We start from the raw sequence: 16,114 nt of genomic DNA on the forward strand, positions 1-16,114 counted from the left end.
CAGAGATCCAGACTCGAGACTCGATTCCGCGATCGGGGCAAAAGGCTCCAAAAGTATGAATTGTCAAGAGGGTGTCAAGTGTGTGTGTGTGCGGTGTGAGTCAAGAAAGTAAAGTGGGGCCACGCTCAAAAGTATGCTGTCTCTTCTTTGTAATTTTCCCTAACTTAAAATTTGATTTGATCCCCTGTGAGTTGTCAACTTGATGTTTTGTTGGTTGTAATGCGGTATGTGGTCTTCAGTCCCCTCTACTACCCTTGCCGCCTGCTGAGGGCAGACGACTAGGAATGTATCATGTACATGTGGGCGGGCAGTTATAGGGAACGTAGTGGATATATGCGAAGACTAGCATATTTGGCTCAATTTAGGCCGTAGTGGTGGGGGTGTGGCGGCAACTGATGCTGATCTGAAAGTCGATTACGAAACCGATAATCAATTGTCAGCACCGTTGCCGCCGAAGTTTTATCACAGATTGTAATAATTTTTTTTTAGTGGGGTGTCGGAGAACCGCACTAATTACGATAGTAACAATAAGGGGGGGGAAGAAGGGGTTAAAGAAATGAGATCGAAATGTGCAGAAATGTGCAGTGTTGCAACACGTAGTCAATTGGGGAATAGATAAAGGGAAAAGGTAAACAATGCATGTGCTTTGCATGGAAAATAAGTGGAAAGGCACTAAATAAAAGAGACAAGCACTTGCAGAAATAGCAATACAGATAAGTAATAGACTGGAGTGGAGACGACGGAAAAACAGGTAATAAAAGAGATACTACACTGGAACAAAGACGAGACAAAACAGTTACAATTGATTTACGTTTACAATATTACAATAAACATAACAATTTAAAATAATGTCTATATGTCAGCGTTATGTCGCTTAGAGGTTGCTTGGGTAAATTGGTGTTTCAAGTTCTTGGAGGAAGTCAAGTGTTATACAATTTGTTTGTATATATACATATATATATATATATATCTATATATATGTGTGTACGTGTTTGTATATATATATTGAGAATAGCTATCGTAGATCGTAGGGGCTACATGTATATGTATATCGTACGTGTATGCGTGTATGCTGAATGTATATATATACAATTAGTTTTAGAAACTTATTTTAGCAAGTAGATAGTGCGGGAAACAGACAATTGTTTAATTTATGTACATCAATTAATATTAGCAGAGAACGAAGGAACATTCAAAGGAACGCACAGGGACACACCGCCACATCAGCCACGCTACTATCGCGGTTCTCTGCGTTCCCCGGGGCCCGGTTGCGCGCCGACTTCTGGCGCTCCAGCTCTGCCTCGATGCGCAGCGATTCCATTTCGTCCATCTCGCTGATGGACTCCTTGAGATCCTCGGCAAACTTGCAGCGGGTCGTGCTCGTTGCGGGCATTGAAGGTGATCAGGATCTTACCGTCGACCTTCTGCGACAGCTGGATACAGAACGGATAGTTGGGCATGTCCAGCAGGGTCACCACCGTGCCGCAGAGCGGGAAGCTGTTGCGGAACGTGTACGTCACGGAGGTCTTCTTCTTGCTGAATATCTTGGTGATGACCAGCAGGTCGTTGAAGAGGAACACCTCGCGCTGGTGGACGCCCGGCCGCTCCTTCTTGTTCACGTCGGGTATCTCGTACAGGCGGCAATAGCAGACCAGCCGCCGGTGGGGCAGCGCCAGATTCGGCTTCTTGCCGACAATGGTGGCCTGCACCTTCATCACCTGGGTGACGTGGTCGCTGCCCGGCTTGAACTCGTCCGACTTGACGCGCTCATAGATGCCGCTCAGCATGTCCTTGTCAATGTCGTGGCAATCGTCGATGCCTCGCAGATTCTTGATGAAGTCCTCGACGCGCATGCGCCTTTCCGGCTTCAGATTGGGCGTGTGCAGATCCGTATGAGCATAATGATGGCAAATGCCAGCACAAAGATCTGTAAACAAATATAAATCGGATTAGTAGGCGAACCTCCAAGGAGGGGAGGGGAGGGGAGACTCTACCGTATCGGATGATCTTAGGCGCCCCACAATGTCCGCATTGCACTCGCAGTAGCGCTGCGAGAAGATCTCCATCAGCCGCTCAATCTTCTGCGCCTCCCCGGGCATCCGGAAGTAGGCCTGGAACTTGCGCAGGGCCACGTCCACCTGGCGGCCGGACAGGTCCAGCTCCATGGCGAAGCAGCTGAGCACGGCCATGTTGAACTGGTTCTGCAGATTGCCCAGATACTCGCCGATCATCTGGCGGGAGAGGCCCTTGCGCGTGATCAGGAAACGAGCCACGCCCTGTGGCGTGTTCTCGAGGAAGCCCCCTGCGGATGAGATAGGTGATGCCCTTCTCCGGCTTCTTGTTGAACAGATTGAGGCCACGCGGTACTGCCGCTTGCGTATGGTCTCCGACATCTTGTAGTTCTGGGCCACGCCCGCGGCGGAGGCCGCTGCCTGCAGCTGCTGCTGCTCGTGCTGCTCGTACTGCGCGGCGCTGGTGTGCGACGAGACGGCATGATCGTCCGTCGGCGGTACTCCGCCCGCCGCTGTGGCCGCTGCCACGGCCGCCTGCATCTGTGCGGCATAAGCTCCGGGCCCAGCAGCAGCTATGGCTGCTCCGGAGACCACAACGGCTCCACCTCCACCTCCGCTGGGCACCGAGACCGATACCGAGTCGGCCGAGTGCGTGGAGAACTGCTGGGAGCTGTTCAGGGCCGTGCCACGCTTCCACGTGTGGGGGGAGTTGCTGCGGTCCGATCCGAGGTCGCTGTTCATGTTCCGCTCCGCCGAGGTGACGCTCGAGTCTGAGCCGGAACTCTGGACGGAGGTCAGGCTGCCGTTCTCCGCCGTCTTGCAGAGCCCGTTGGTCCGCAGCAGCGACGGGGGCGGCGGTGTCTGGCGCTGCAGCAGCAGCAGCTGGCTCTGCTGCTGTGCCGTGATCGAAGAGGTGCGCTTGGGCACCTCCGGCGGAACCTTCTTGCAGCTGCCGCTGCCACTGCCGCTGCCGCTGCCCGTGCTGCCGCTGCAGCTGGGAGTGGGCGTGGTGCTGCCGCCCTTGGGGCGCATGTAGATCTGTGCCGCCGAGTAGTAGGGCGTGTGGGGGCTGTGCCCGCTGGCGTTCACCCACGAGGCGTTCAGCGAGACGTCCGCGGAGCTGGCGTAGCTCAGGTCGTGCGGGGAGCCGTGGTAGCTGGTGTAGTAGACGGCTCCCTGGGCATTGTAGTAATGCGGCTCGGCCGCGTGCAGCAGATTCACATGCGGATGGGAGGCCATTCCGCCAGCGGTGGCTGTGGATCCCGAAATGGAAACGGGAGAGGCGCCTGCAAAAAGACAGAGGAGTTGGATTAAGCAAAGGATCCACAAGCAGGGGGAGAGAGTGATTCCTTACCCGATTGACTACGTGGTATGGGACTGCAGTCCAGCTGTCGTCGCTCCCGCATCGACAGAGAGCGCGACTTTTGATTGCCAGAATGCCCAGAGTGTGCAATGGAGGAGGGGATCTGGCGTTTAATAGAGCTCTTAGTCCAGCTGCCACCTGCCTCCTGTACTGCTTTCAATCTCCTCCGTAGATACGTATCTATGCTTTGTCACAGAGCTAACAACTATGCTATGCTATTGATTGTTGATTGATTGAGGCAAAACAAACAGAGATCTAAACTGGAATTTTTAACAGCAGAATTTCCGTCTTTAAACGGAAGGGACATCGCCAAAATATCACCAAAGGGTCGTATCTATTCTATTAATCTGTTCCCGATTCCCTTTCAAGACACTCAATGCCTCCAAACGAGACTTATATCTTTGGGTAATCCCATAAAGAAGAGGCTCCCCAATCGTGTCCATGGTTTTCCCTTTGAGAGAGGCAATACTTACGCTGACTGTGCCCGTCCGCGCTTGAGGACATCTCCGCCATTGCGGATCGAGTTCTTCTTGTGCATTCCCTGGTGCTGGTGCTGCTGCTGCTGGTGCTGCTGCATCTGCTGTAGCTGCTGCTGCTGTTGTGCCTGGGAACGGCTCAATGGCTGCTCTGGACGTCGTCGCCCAGTGCGTGGGCCAGAGGCAGCAGGCGTCTGTTTTTTTGTATGTATTGGCTGCTGCTGCTTCTGCTTCTGCTGATGTTGTTGTCCTCTTCGTCGCCCAGGAGAGGAGACATTGAGTGGCGTCCATGCTGCCTGCTGCTGCTGTCCGCGCCAGGGATTGGCTGGCGTTTGAGCTTGCTGTTGCTGCTGCTGTCGGCGCCCTGGATGTGCTGGTGTTGTTCTTGCTGGTGGTGGCTGCTGCTCTGGCAATGGCTGCAGAAGCGAGCTGCGCTTGCGACGCAACTCCTGCATGGCCACTCGGTGGGACAGAAGGCGGCCCCTTGCTGCCTTGAATGCCGGACATCCCTTGTAGGCGCTGATGTGGGCGCCCTGGCAATTGGCGCATTCAGGGGCGTCTGCCCTTGGCTTGGCACATGCCGTGGACGCGTGGGCACCCGCACACTTCATACAGACGAATGAACGCCTGCAGTAGGTGCGGGTGTGCCCGAATGCCTGACATCTGTGGCACTGGGCTGGGTCCACCGGCTTGGCCTGCCTCTCAACGGTCACCAACTGGTTGCCCAGCTGGGTTAATTGGAGGACATCGTGGTGGCTTTCATCCGGCTTGGGGGCTATCTCCAACTCGAACTGGTCGAGCGGCTGTCCATCGGATCTCCCTTTAATGGCTCTAATAAATATAACATAATAACCCAATTCGGCCATCTGATTTTTTATTAGTTGGGTGCTTGTGGAGTGGTGTAGATCTCGCACGACGATCCGTAGCCCACGGTCACTCTTGTGCTGGTGTGTGTAGTGGCCAGTCATCGCCTCGTTGCCGTCGCCATCGCCCAGGATTGCCATGATGGCATCCCTGGTAGCCATGTCGCGGGCCTGGATACGGACACCATTGCGGCTGATGAGCTTGGTGTGATAGCTACTGTTGCCCACCCTCGGGTCATTCTGCAGCTTGTCCAGAATGGGCATAATGTCGGGGACAGCTGGCAGAATGATGGGGGGGGGAATAATTGTCGTTGGTTGGTGCTGTCGCTGCAGCATCCGAGTTTGTCTGGCATTGGGCATACTCAGGGCGGGCAGCTGGAGCAGCCCAACGCCGCCGCCGCTGCTGCTGCTGTGGGTTCCTGTGCCGCAGCTACTAGTTGCATTTGCAGGTGAGTGAGGTAGAGCTAGTGGAGCATTGGCTGGAGCAGGGGCAAAAAAACTATCATCCGCGCACTCAACGGGGCGGGATGTTAGTATGTGCTAATAGAACTAGTAATCGTACATTCATAGATCGCATTTGTAATTAATTGGTAGAGAAGATTAGATAAAAATGTGTGTGTGGGGGGGGGGGGGGGGCGTTATGTCGCTTAGAGGTTGCCTTGGGTAAATTGGTGTTTCAAGTTCTTGGAGGAAGTCAAGTGTTATACAATTTGTTTGTATATATACATATATATATATATATATCTATATATATGTGTGTACGTGTTTGTATATATATATTGAGAATAGCTATCGTAGATCGTAGGGGCTACATGTATATGTATATCGTACGTGTATGCGTGTATGCTGAATGTATATATATACAATTAGTTTTAGAAACTTATTTTAGCAAGTAGATAGTGCGGGAAACAGACAATTGTTTAATTTATGTACATCAATTAATATTAGCAGAGAACGAAGGAACATTCAAAATTCACTATATACTCGTAAGCTGTGTGTGTGGTGTGTGTGTATGTTTGTTTGTTAGGTGTTGCAGAAAAAATGGCTTTCGGTTCGTTTCGATTCGGATTATACAGATATTTGACTCTATATGCTATATAGATTTAATATTTATCGCTTTGCTGAACAACGGAAATGTACAATACGTAGATGAGTAGATGACTTAGACCTCCGTCGACCGTGCGTTCTCATCGGAGCGTGAGGCCTTCCTCTCCCTTCCAGGGATTCGACCCGTGACCACGGCTCCTCCTCCTACTCCTGCTCCTCCGCCTCCCTGCTGCTGTAGCGCCTGCGCCTGAGCCTGCGCTTGGGCCTGGGCTTGCGCCTGGGCTTGCATTTGTGCCTGTTGCTGAAGCATTTGCTGCTGCTGCATCATGTAGGCGGCCTGCGACTGCTGCACAAAGTTGGCATGCGTGTACGCCTGCATTCCGGGCGCTGCATACACATTGTTGGGCGTGGCAATCGCCGCCGTTGGCGGCATGTTGAAACGCATCTTGGCAGCCGCCGCTGCATTGGCGGCAGCTGCAATGGCCGCCGCATTCTCCCGCGAGGCGCTGGACGTGGTGGTCGACTGGAAGGAGATGCTCATGCCGCTGTCCAGGGAGCCGACGCTGCCTCGTCGCTGGGGCTTCTCGTTGCCAACTGGAAGGAGACTCGGAATAAGACAAACGCTCTCACATATCAAAATTTGAGTCTGAGAACTCACATTGCTCGTGCATGTCCAGGAGACTGTTGCTGAGCGCACTGCGCTTCAGCTGCTGCGTGGAGTCGGCCGAGTTGCCAGCTGCCTGCTCGCCGGCTGCCTGGGAGCCGCCGCCGGCTGGGAGCCATAGGGACAGGGACACACCTCCACATCGGCCACGCCACTATCGCGGTTCTCTGCGTTCCCCGGGGCCCGGTTGCGCGCCGACTTCTGGCGCTCCAGCTCTGCCTCGATGCGCAGCGATTCCATTTCGTCCATCTCGCTGATGGACTCCTTGAGATCCTCGGCAAACTTGCAGCGGTCGTGCTCGTTGCGGGCATTGAAGGTGATCAGGATCTTACCGTCGACCTTCTGCGACAGCTGGATGCAGAACGGATAGTTGGGCATGTCCAGCAGGGTCACCACCGTGCCGCAGAGCGGGAAGCTGTTGCGGAACGTGTACGTCACGGAGGTCTTCTTCTTGCTGAATATCTTGGTGATGACCAGCAGGTCGTTGAAGAGGAACACCTCGCGCTGGTGGACGCCCGGCCGCTCCTTCTTGTTCACGTCGGGTATCTCGTACAGGCGGCAATAGCAGACCAGCCGCCGGTGGGGCAGCGCCAGATTCGGCTTCTTGCCGACAATGGTGGCCTGCACCTTCATCACCTGGGTGACGTGGTCGCTGCCCGGCTTGAACTCGTCCGACTTGACGCGCTCATAGATGCCGCTCAGCATGTCCTTGTCAATGTCGTGGCAATCGTCGATGCCTCGCAGATTCTTGATGAAGTCCTCGACGCGCATGCGCCTTTCCGGCTTCAGATTGGGCGTGTGCAGATCCGTATTGAGCATAATGATGGCAAATGCCAGCACAAAGATCTGTAAACAAATATAAATCGGATTAGTAGGCGAACCTCCAAGGAGGGGAGGGGAGGGGAGACTCTACCGTATCGGATGATCTTAGGCGCCCCACAATGTCCGCATTGCACTCGCAGTAGCGCTGCGAGAAGATCTCCATCAGCCGCTCAATCTTCTGCGCCTCCCCGGGCATCCGGAAGTAGGCCTGGAACTTGCGCAGGGCCACGTCCACCTGGCGGCCGGACAGGTCCAGCTCCATGGCGAAGCAGCTGAGCACGGCCATGTTGAACTGGTTCTGCAGATTGCCCAGATACTCGCCGATCATCTGGCGGGAGAGGCCCTTGCGCGTGATCAGGAAACGAGCCACGCCCTGTGGCGTGTTCTCGAGGAAGCCCCTGCGGATGAGATAGGTGATGCCCTTCTCCGGCTTCTTGTTGAACAGATTGAGGCCCACGCGGTACTGCCGCTTGCGTATGGTCTCCGACATCTTGTAGTTCTGGGCCACGCCCGCGGCGGAGGCCGCTGCCTGCAGCTGCTGCTGCTCGTGCTGCTGCTGTTCGTGCTGCTCGTACTGCGCGGCGCTGGTGTGCGACGAGACGGCATGATCGTCCGTCGGCGGTACTCCGCCCGCCGCTGTGGCCGCTGCCACGGCCGCCTGCATCTGTGCGGCATAAGCTCCGGGCCCAGCAGCAGCTATGGCTGCTCCGGAGACCACAACGGCTCCACCTCCACCTCCGCTGGGCACCGAGACCGATACCGAGTCGGCCGAGTGCGTGGAGAACTGCTGGGAGCTGTTCAGGGCCGTGCCACGCTTCCACGTGTGGGGGGAGTTGCTGCGGTCCGATCCGAGGTCGCTGTTCATGTTCCGCTCCGCCGAGGTGACGCTCGAGTCTGAGCCGGAACTCTGGACGGAGGTCAGGCTGCCGTTCTCCGCCGTCTTGCAGAGCCCGTTGGTCCGCAGCAGCGACGGGGGCGGCGGTGTCTGGCGCTGCAGCAGCAGCAGCTGGCTCTGCTGCTGTGCCGTGATCGAAGAGGTGCGCTTGGGCACCTCCGGCGGAACCTTCTTGCAGCTGCCGCTGCCACTGCCGCTGCCGCTGCCCGTGCTGCCGCTGCAGCTGGGAGTGGGCGTGGTGCTGCCGCCCTTGGGGCGCATGTAGATCTGTGCCGCCGAGTAGTAGGGCGTGTGGGGGCTGTGCCCGCTGGCGTTCACCCACGAGGCGTTCAGCGAGACGTCCGCGGAGCTGGCGTAGCTCAGGTCGTGCGGGGAGCCGTGGTAGCTGGTGTAGTAGACGGCTCCCTGGGCATTGTAGTAATGCGGCTCGGCCGCGTGCAGCAGATTCACATGCGGATGGGAGGCCATTCCGCCAGCGGTGGCTGTGGATCCCGAAATGGAAACGGGAGAGGCGCCTGCAAAAAGACAGAGGAGTTGGATTAAGCAAAGGATCCACAAGCAGGGGGAGAGAGTGATTCCTTACCCGATTGACTACGTGGTATGGGACTGCAGTCCAGCTGTCGTCGCTCCCGCATCGACAGAGAGCGCGACTTTTGATTGCCAGAATGCCCAGAGTGTGCAATGGAGGAGGGGATCTGGCGTTTAATAGAGCTCTTAGTCCAGCTGCCACCTGCCTCCTGTACTGCTTTCAATCTCCTCCGTAGATACGTATCTATGCTTTGTCACAGAGCTAACAACTATGCTATGCTATTGATTGTTGATTGATTGAGGCAAAACAAACAGAGATCTAAACTGGAATTTTTAACAGCAGAATTTCCGTCTTTAAACGGAAGGGACATCGCCAAAATATCACCAAAGGGTCGTATCTATTCTATTAATCTGTTCCCGATTCCCTTTCAAGACACTCAATGCCTCCAAACGAGACTTATATCTTTGGGTAATCCCATAAAGAAGAGGCTCCCCAATCGTGTCCATGGTTTTCCCTTTGAGAGAGGCAATACTTACGCTGACTGTGCCCGTCCGCGCTTGAGGACATCTCCGCCATTGCGGATCGAGTTCTTCTTGTGCATTCCCTGGTGCTGGTGCTGCTGCTGCTGGTGCTGCTGCATCTGCTGTAGCTGCTGCTGCTGTTGTGCCTGGGAACGGCTCAATGGCTGCTCTGGACGTCGTCGCCCAGTGCGTGGGCCAGAGGCAGCAGGCGTCTGTTTTTTTGTATGTATTGGCTGCTGCTGCTTCTGCTTCTGCTGATGTTGTTGTCCTCTTCGTCGCCCAGGAGAGGAGACATTGAGTGGCGTCCATGCTGCCTGCTGCTGCTGTCCGCGCCAGGGATTGGCTGGCGTTTGAGCTTGCTGTTGCTGCTGCTGTCGGCGCCCTGGATGTGCTGGTGTTGTTCTTGCTGGTGGTGGCTGCTGCTCTGGCAATGGCTGCAGAAGCGAGCTGCGCTTGCGACGCAACTCCTGCATGGCCACTCGGTGGGACAGAAGGCGGCCCCTTGCTGCCTTGAATGCCGGACATCCCTTGTAGGCGCTGATGTGGGCGCCCTGGCAATTGGCGCATTTAGGGGCGTCTGCCCTTGGCTTGGCACATGCCGTGGACGCGTGGGCACCCGCACACTTCATACAGACGAATGAACGCCTGCAGTAGGTGCGGGTGTGCCCGAATGCCTGACATCTGTGGCACTGGGCTGGGTCCACCGGCTTGGCCTGCCTCTCAACGGTCACCAACTGGTTGCCCAGCTGGGTTAATTGGAGGACATCGTGGTGGCTTTCATCCGGCTTGGGGGCTATCTCCAACTCGAACTGGTCGAGCGGCTGTCCATCGGATCTCCCTTTAATGGCTCTAATAAATATAACATAATAACCCAATTCGGCCATCTGATTTTTTATTAGTTGGGTGCTTGTGGAGTGGTGTAGATCTCGCACGACGATCCGTAGCCCACGGTCACTCTTGTGCTGGTGTGTGTAGTGGCCAGTCATCGCCTCGTTGCCGTCGCCATCGCCCAGGATTGCCATGATGGCATCCCTGGTAGCCATGTCGCGGGCCTGGATACGGACACCATTGCGGCTGATGAGCTTGGTGTGATAGCTACTGTTGCCCACCCTCGGGTCATTCTGCAGCTTGTCCAGAATGGGCATAATGTCGGGGACAGCTGGCAGAATGATGGGGGGGGGGGAATAATTGTCGTTGGTTGGTGCTGTCGCTGCAGCATCCGAGTTTGTCTGGCATTGGGCATACTCAGGGCGGGCAGCTGGAGCAGCCCAACGCCGCCGCCGCTGCTGCTGCTGTGGGTTCCTGTGCCGCAGCTACTAGTTGCATTTGCAGGTGAGTGAGGTAGAGCTAGTGGAGCATTGGCTGGAGCAGGGGCAAAAAAACTATCATCCGCGCACTCAACGGGGCGGGATGTTAGTATGTGCTAATAGAACTAGTAATCGTACATTCATAGATCGCATTTGTAATTAATTGGTAGAGAAGATTAGATAAAAATGTGTGTGTGGGGGGGGGGGGGGCGTTATGTCGCTTAGAGGTTGCCTTGGGTAAATTGGTGTTTCAAGTTCTTGGAGGAAGTCAAGTGTTATACAATTTGTTTGTATATATACATATATATATATATATATCTATATATATGTGTGTACGTGTTTGTATATATATATTGAGAATAGCTATCGTAGATCGTAGGGGCTACATGTATATGTATATCGTACGTGTATGCGTGTATGCTGAATGTATATATATACAATTAGTTTTAGAAACTTATTTTAGCAAGTAGATAGTGCGGGAAACAGACAATTGTTTAATTTATGTACATCAATTAATATTAGCAGAGAACGAAGGAACATTCAAAATTCACTATATACTCGTAAGCTGTGTGTGTGGTGTGTGTGTATGTTTGTTTGTTAGGTGTTGCAGAAAAAATGGCTTTCGGTTCGTTTCGATTCGGATTATACAGATATTTGACTCTATATGCTATATAGATTTAATATTTATCGCTTTGCTGAACAACGGAAATGTACAATACGTAGATGAGTAGATGACTTAGACCTCCGTCGACCGTGCGTTCTCATCGGAGCGTGAGGCCTTCCTCTCCCTTCCAGGGATTCGACCCGTGACCACGGCTCCTCCTCCTACTCCTGCTCCTCCGCCTCCCTGCTGCTGTAGCGCCTGCGCCTGAGCCTGCGCTTGGGCCTGGGCTTGCGCCTGGGCTTGCATTTGTGCCTGTTGCTGAAGCATTTGCTGCTGCTGCATCATGTAGGCGGCCTGCGACTGCTGCACAAAGTTGGCATGCGTGTACGCCTGCATTCCGGGCGCTGCATACACATTGTTGGGCGTGGCAATCGCCGCCGTTGGCGGCATGTTGAAACGCATCTTGGCAGCCGCCGCTGCATTGGCGGCAGCTGCAATGGCCGCCGCATTCTCCCGCGAGGCGCTGGACGTGGTGGTCGACTGGAAGGAGATGCTCATGCCGCTGTCCAGGGAGCCGACGCTGCCTCGTCGCTGGGGCTTCTCGTTGCCAACTGGAAGGAGACTCGGAATAAGACAAACGCTCTCACATATCAAAATTTGAGTCTGAGAACTCACATTGCTCGTGCATGTCCAGGAGACTGTTGCTGAGCGCACTGCGCTTCAGCTGCTGCGTGGAGTCGGCCGAGTTGCCAGCTGCCTGCTCGCCGGCTGCCTGGGAGCCGCCGCCGGGCTGGGAGCCATAGGGACAGGGACACACCTCCACATCGGCCACGCCACTATCGCGGTTCTCTGCGTTCCCCGGGGCCCGGTTGCGCGCCGACTTCTGGCGCTCCAGCTCTGCCTCGATGCGCAGCGATTCCATTTCGTCCATCTCGCTGATGGACTCCTTGAGATCCTCGGCAAACTTGCAGCGGTCGTGCTCGTTGCGGGCATTGAAGGTGATCAGGATCTTACCGTCGACCTTCTGCGACAGCTGGATGCAGAACGGATAGTTGGGCATGTCCAGCAGGGTCACCACCGTGCCGCAGAGCGGGAAGCTGTTGCGGAACGTGTACGTCACGGAGGTCTTCTTCTTGCTGAATATCTTGGTGATGACCAGCAGGTCGTTGAAGAGGAACACCTCGCGCTGGTGGACGCCCGGCAGCTCCTTCTTGTTCACGTCGGGTATCTCGTACAGGCGGCAATAGCAGACCAGCCGCCGGTGGGGCAGCGCCAGATTCGGCTTCTTGCCGACAATGGTGGCCTGTACCTTCATCACCTGGGTGACGTGGTCGCTGCCCGGCTTGAACTCGTCCGACTTGACGCGCTCATAGATGCCGCTCAGCATGTCCTTGTCAATGTCGTGGCAATCGTCGATGCCTCGCAGATTCTTGATGAAGTCCTCGACGCGCATGCGCCTTTCCGGCTTCAGATTGGGCGTGTGCAGATCCGTATTGAGCATAATGATGGCAAATGCCAGCACAAAGATCTGTAAACAAATATAAATCGGATTAGTAGGCGAACCTCCAAGGAGGGGAGGGGAGGGGAGACTCTACCGTATCGGATGATCTTAGGCGCCCCACAATGTCCGCATTGCACTCGCAGTAGCGCTGCGAGAAGATCTCCATCAGCCGCTCAATCTTCTGCGCCTCCCCGGGCATCCGGAAGTAGGCCTGGAACTTGCGCAGGGCCACGTCCACCTGGCGGCCGGACAGGTCCAGCTCCATGGCGAAGCAGCTGAGCACGGCCATGTTGAACTGGTTCTGCAGATTGCCCAGATACTCGCCGATCATCTGGCGGGAGAGGCCCTTGCGCGTGATCAGGAAACGAGCCACGCCCTGTGGCGTGTTCTCGAGGAAGCCCCTGCGGATGAGATAGGTGATGCCCTTCTCCGGCTTCTTGTTGAACAGATTGAGGCCCACGCGGTACTGCCGCTTGCGTATGGTCTCCGACATCTTGTAGTTCTGGGCCACGCCCGCGGCGGAGGCCGCTGCCTGCAGCTGCTGCTGCTCGTGCTGCTGCTGTTCGTGCTGCTCGTACTGCGCGGCGCTGGTGTGCGACGAGACGGCATGATCGTCCGTCGGCGGTACTCCGCCCGCCGCTGTGGCCGCTGCCACGGCCGCCTGCATCTGTGCGGCATAAGCTCCGGGCCCAGCAGCAGCTATGGCTGCTCCGGAGACCACAACGGCTCCACCTCCACCTCCGCTGGGCACCGAGACCGATACCGAGTCGGCCGAGTGCGTGGAGAACTGCTGGGAGCTGTTCAGGGCCGTGCCACGCTTCCACGTGTGGGGGGAGTTGCTGCGGTCCGATCCGAGGTCGCTGTTCATGTTCCGCTCCGCCGAGGTGACGCTCGAGTCTGAGCCGGAACTCTGGACGGAGGTCAGGCTGCCGTTCTCCGCCGTCTTGCAGAGCCCGTTGGTCCGCAGCAGCGACGGGGGCGGCGGTGTCTGGCGCTGCAGCAGCAGCAGCTGGCTCTGCTGCTGTGCCGTGATCGAAGAGGTGCGCTTGGGCACCTCCGGCGGAACCTTCTTGCAGCTGCCGCTGCCACTGCCGCTGCCGCTGCCCGTGCTGCCGCTGCAGCTGGGAGTGGGCGTGGTGCTGCCGCCCTTGGGGCGCATGTAGATCTGTGCCGCCGAGTAGTAGGGCGTGTGGGGGCTGTGCCCGCTGGCGTTCACCCACGAGGCGTTCAGCGAGACGTCCGCGGAGCTGGCGTAGCTCAGGTCGTGCGGGGAGCCGTGGTAGCTGGTGTAGTAGACGGCTCCCTGGGCATTGTAGTAATGCGGCTCGGCCGCGTGCAGCAGATTCACATGCGGATGGGAGGCCATTCCGCCAGCGGTGGCTGTGGATCCCGAAATGGAAACGGGAGAGGCGCCTGCAAAAAGACAGAGGAGTTGGATTAAGCAAAGGATCCACAAGCAGGGGGAGAGAGTGATTCCTTACCCGATTGACTACGTGGTATGGGACTGCAGTCCAGCTGTCGTCGCTCCCGCATCGACAGAGAGCGCGACTTTTGATTGCCAGAATGCCCAGAGTGTGCAATGGAGGAGGGGATCTGGCGTTTAATAGAGCTCTTAGTCCAGCTGCCACCTGCCTCCTGTACTGCTTTCAATCTCCTCCGTAGATACGTATCTATGCTTTGTCACAGAGCTAACAACTATGCTATGCTATTGATTGTTGATTGATTGAGGCAAAACAAACAGAGATCTAAACTGGAATTTTTAACAGCAGAATTTCCGTCTTTAAACGGAAGGGACATCGCCAAAATATCACCAAAGGGTCGTATCTATTCTATTAATCTGTTCCCGATTCCCTTTCAAGACACTCAATGCCTCCAAACGAGACTTATATCTTTGGGTAATCCCATAAAGAAGAGGCTCCCCAATCGTGTCCATGGTTTTCCCTTTGAGAGAGGCAATACTTACGCTGACTGTGCCCGTCCGCGCTTGAGGACATCTCCGCCATTGCGGATCGAGTTCTTCTTGTGCATTCCCTGGTGCTGGTGCTGCTGCTGCTGGTGCTGCTGCATCTGCTGTAGCTGCTGCTGCTGTTGTGCCTGGGAACGGCTCAATGGCTGCTCTGGACGTCGTCGCCCAGTGCGTGGGCCAGAGGCAGCAGGCGTCTGTTTTTTTGTATGTATTGGCTGCTGCTGCTTCTGCTTCTGCTGATGTTGTTGTCCTCTTCGTCGCCCAGGAGAGGAGACATTGAGTGGCGTCCATGCTGCCTGCTGCTGCTGTCCGCGCCAGGGATTGGCTGGCGTTTGAGCTTGCTGTTGCTGCTGCTGTCGGCGCCCTGGATGTGCTGGTGTTGTTCTTGCTGGTGGTGGCTGCTGCTCTGGCAATGGCTGCAGAAGCGAGCTGCGCTTGCGACGCAACTCCTGCATGGCCACTCGGTGGGACAGAAGGCGGCCCCTTGCTGCCTTGAATGCCGGACATCCCTTGTAGGCGCTGATGTGGGCGCCCTGGCAATTGGCGCATTTAGGGGCGTCTGCCCTTGGCTTGGCACATGCCGTGGACGCGTGGGCACCCGCACACTTCATACAGACGAATGAACGCCTGCAGTAGGTGCGGGTGTGCCCGAATGCCTGACATCTGTGGCACTGGGCTGGGTCCACCGGCTTGGCCTGCCTCTCAACGGTCACCAACTGGTTGCCCAGCTGGGTTAATTGGAGGACATCGTGGTGGCTTTCATCCGGCTTGGGGGCTATCTCCAACTCGAACTGGTCGAGCGGCTGTCCATCGGATCTCCCTTTAATGGCTCTAATAAATATAACATAATAACCCAATTCGGCCATCTGATTTTTTATTAGTTGGGTGCTTGTGGAGTGGTGTAGATCTCGCACGACGATCCGTAGCCCACGGTCACTCTTGTGCTGGTGTGTGTAGTGGCCAGTCATCGCCTCGTTGCCGTCGCCATCGCCCAGGATTGCCATGATGGCATCCCTGGTAGCCATGTCGCGGGCCTGGATACGGACACCATTGCGGCTGATGAGCTTGGTGTGATAGCTACTGTTGCCCACCCTCGGGTCATTCTGCAGCTTGTCCAGAATGGGCATAATGTCGGGGACAGCTGGCAGAATGATGGGGGGGGGGAATAATTGTCGTTGGTTGGTGCTGTCGCTGCAGCATCCGAGTCATCACTGTCATCATCGTCATCGTCATCCACCTCGGCGCGGACGCGCTTCAGTGGCGAACGGGCCGCTGCAGCAGAGGTGGATGGGATATCATCGGTATTGGCTGTGTTTGTTGCTATTGGCTGATGTTGTTGTTGTTGTTGATGTGTTTGCTGCTGCTGATGTTCCTCTGGCGGCGGTGGTGGGGGGGGTCCGCCTGTTAACATTGCTGTTAACAGGCATCGTCTGGCTGCCGACGTAATTGTAGTTGTCGTTTTTGTGTTTGATGTCGCTGTTTGTGTGCTGATGTATGTCATCATTGTATTTGTGGTTGTGGTATTGGCTGTGTGCATTGCATTT

General features: G+C 55.8%; 3 protein-coding genes across 3 annotated transcripts; all 3 read right to left on the reverse strand.

Moving 5' to 3' along the window:
* Positions 1-1,867: 1,867 nt before the first annotated feature.
* Positions 1,868-3,578, reverse strand: LOC113567202 (IQ motif and SEC7 domain-containing protein 3-like). Its single transcript, XM_026994376.1, has 3 exons — positions 3,367-3,578; positions 1,995-3,298; positions 1,868-1,927 (listed from the first exon to the last, which is right to left on the reverse strand). Exons 1-3 carry the CDS (start codon positions 3,416-3,418, stop codon positions 1,868-1,870), a joined length of 1,416 nt encoding a protein of 471 aa, XP_026850177.1. The 5' UTR covers positions 3,419-3,578.
* Positions 3,579-5,793: 2,215 nt separating this feature from the next.
* LOC113567203 (IQ motif and SEC7 domain-containing protein 3-like) lies at positions 5,794-9,272 on the reverse strand. Its single transcript, XM_026994377.1, is given in 6 exon segments — positions 5,794-6,355; positions 6,420-6,525; positions 6,528-7,271; positions 7,339-8,657; positions 8,726-8,922; positions 9,208-9,272. Coding segments are annotated over 6 exon segments (2,910 nt in total). The 3' UTR covers positions 5,794-5,876.
* A 1,880-nt stretch (positions 9,273-11,152) lies between these two features.
* On the reverse strand, positions 11,153-14,632 carry LOC113567204 (IQ motif and SEC7 domain-containing protein 3-like). The gene is made up of 5 exons (XM_026994378.1): positions 14,568-14,632; positions 14,086-14,282; positions 12,699-14,017; positions 11,779-12,631; positions 11,153-11,714 (listed from the first exon to the last, which is right to left on the reverse strand). Exons 1-5 carry the CDS (start codon positions 14,630-14,632, stop codon positions 11,236-11,238), a joined length of 2,913 nt encoding a protein of 970 aa, XP_026850179.1. The 3' UTR covers positions 11,153-11,235.
* Between the last annotated feature and the right edge of the window lie 1,482 nt (positions 14,633-16,114).

This window comes from Drosophila persimilis, unplaced genomic scaffold (assembly GCF_003286085.1).
Source record: "Drosophila persimilis strain 14011-0111.01,24,50 unplaced genomic scaffold, DperRS2 tig00002334-arrow-arrow-pilon, whole genome shotgun sequence".
Classification (NCBI taxonomy): domain Eukaryota; kingdom Metazoa; phylum Arthropoda; class Insecta; order Diptera; family Drosophilidae; genus Drosophila; species Drosophila persimilis.

Coding starts and splice junctions, on each gene's coding strand:
- LOC113567204 (XM_026994378.1), bottom strand. CDS start 14,632: ATGCACAAGAAGAACTCGATCCGCAATGGCGGAGATGTCCTCAAGCGC. Junction 14,018..14,085: donor CATACCACGTAGTCAATCGG/GTAAGGAATCAC, acceptor GTCTTTTTGCAG/GCGCCTCTCCCGTTTCCATT. Junction 11,715..11,778: donor CCTGGACATGCACGAGCAAT/GTGAGTTCTCAG, acceptor GTCTCCTTCCAG/TTGGCAACGAGAAGCCCCAG.
- LOC113567202 (XM_026994376.1), bottom strand. CDS start 3,418: ATGCGGGAGCGACGACAGCTGGACTGCAGTCCCATACCACGTAGTCAA. Junction 3,299..3,366: donor CATACCACGTAGTCAATCGG/GTAAGGAATCAC, acceptor GTCTTTTTGCAG/GCGCCTCTCCCGTTTCCATT. Junction 1,928..1,994: donor GCCTAAGATCATCCGATACG/GTAGAGTCTCCC, acceptor ATTTGTTTACAG/ATCTTTGTGCTGGCATTTGC.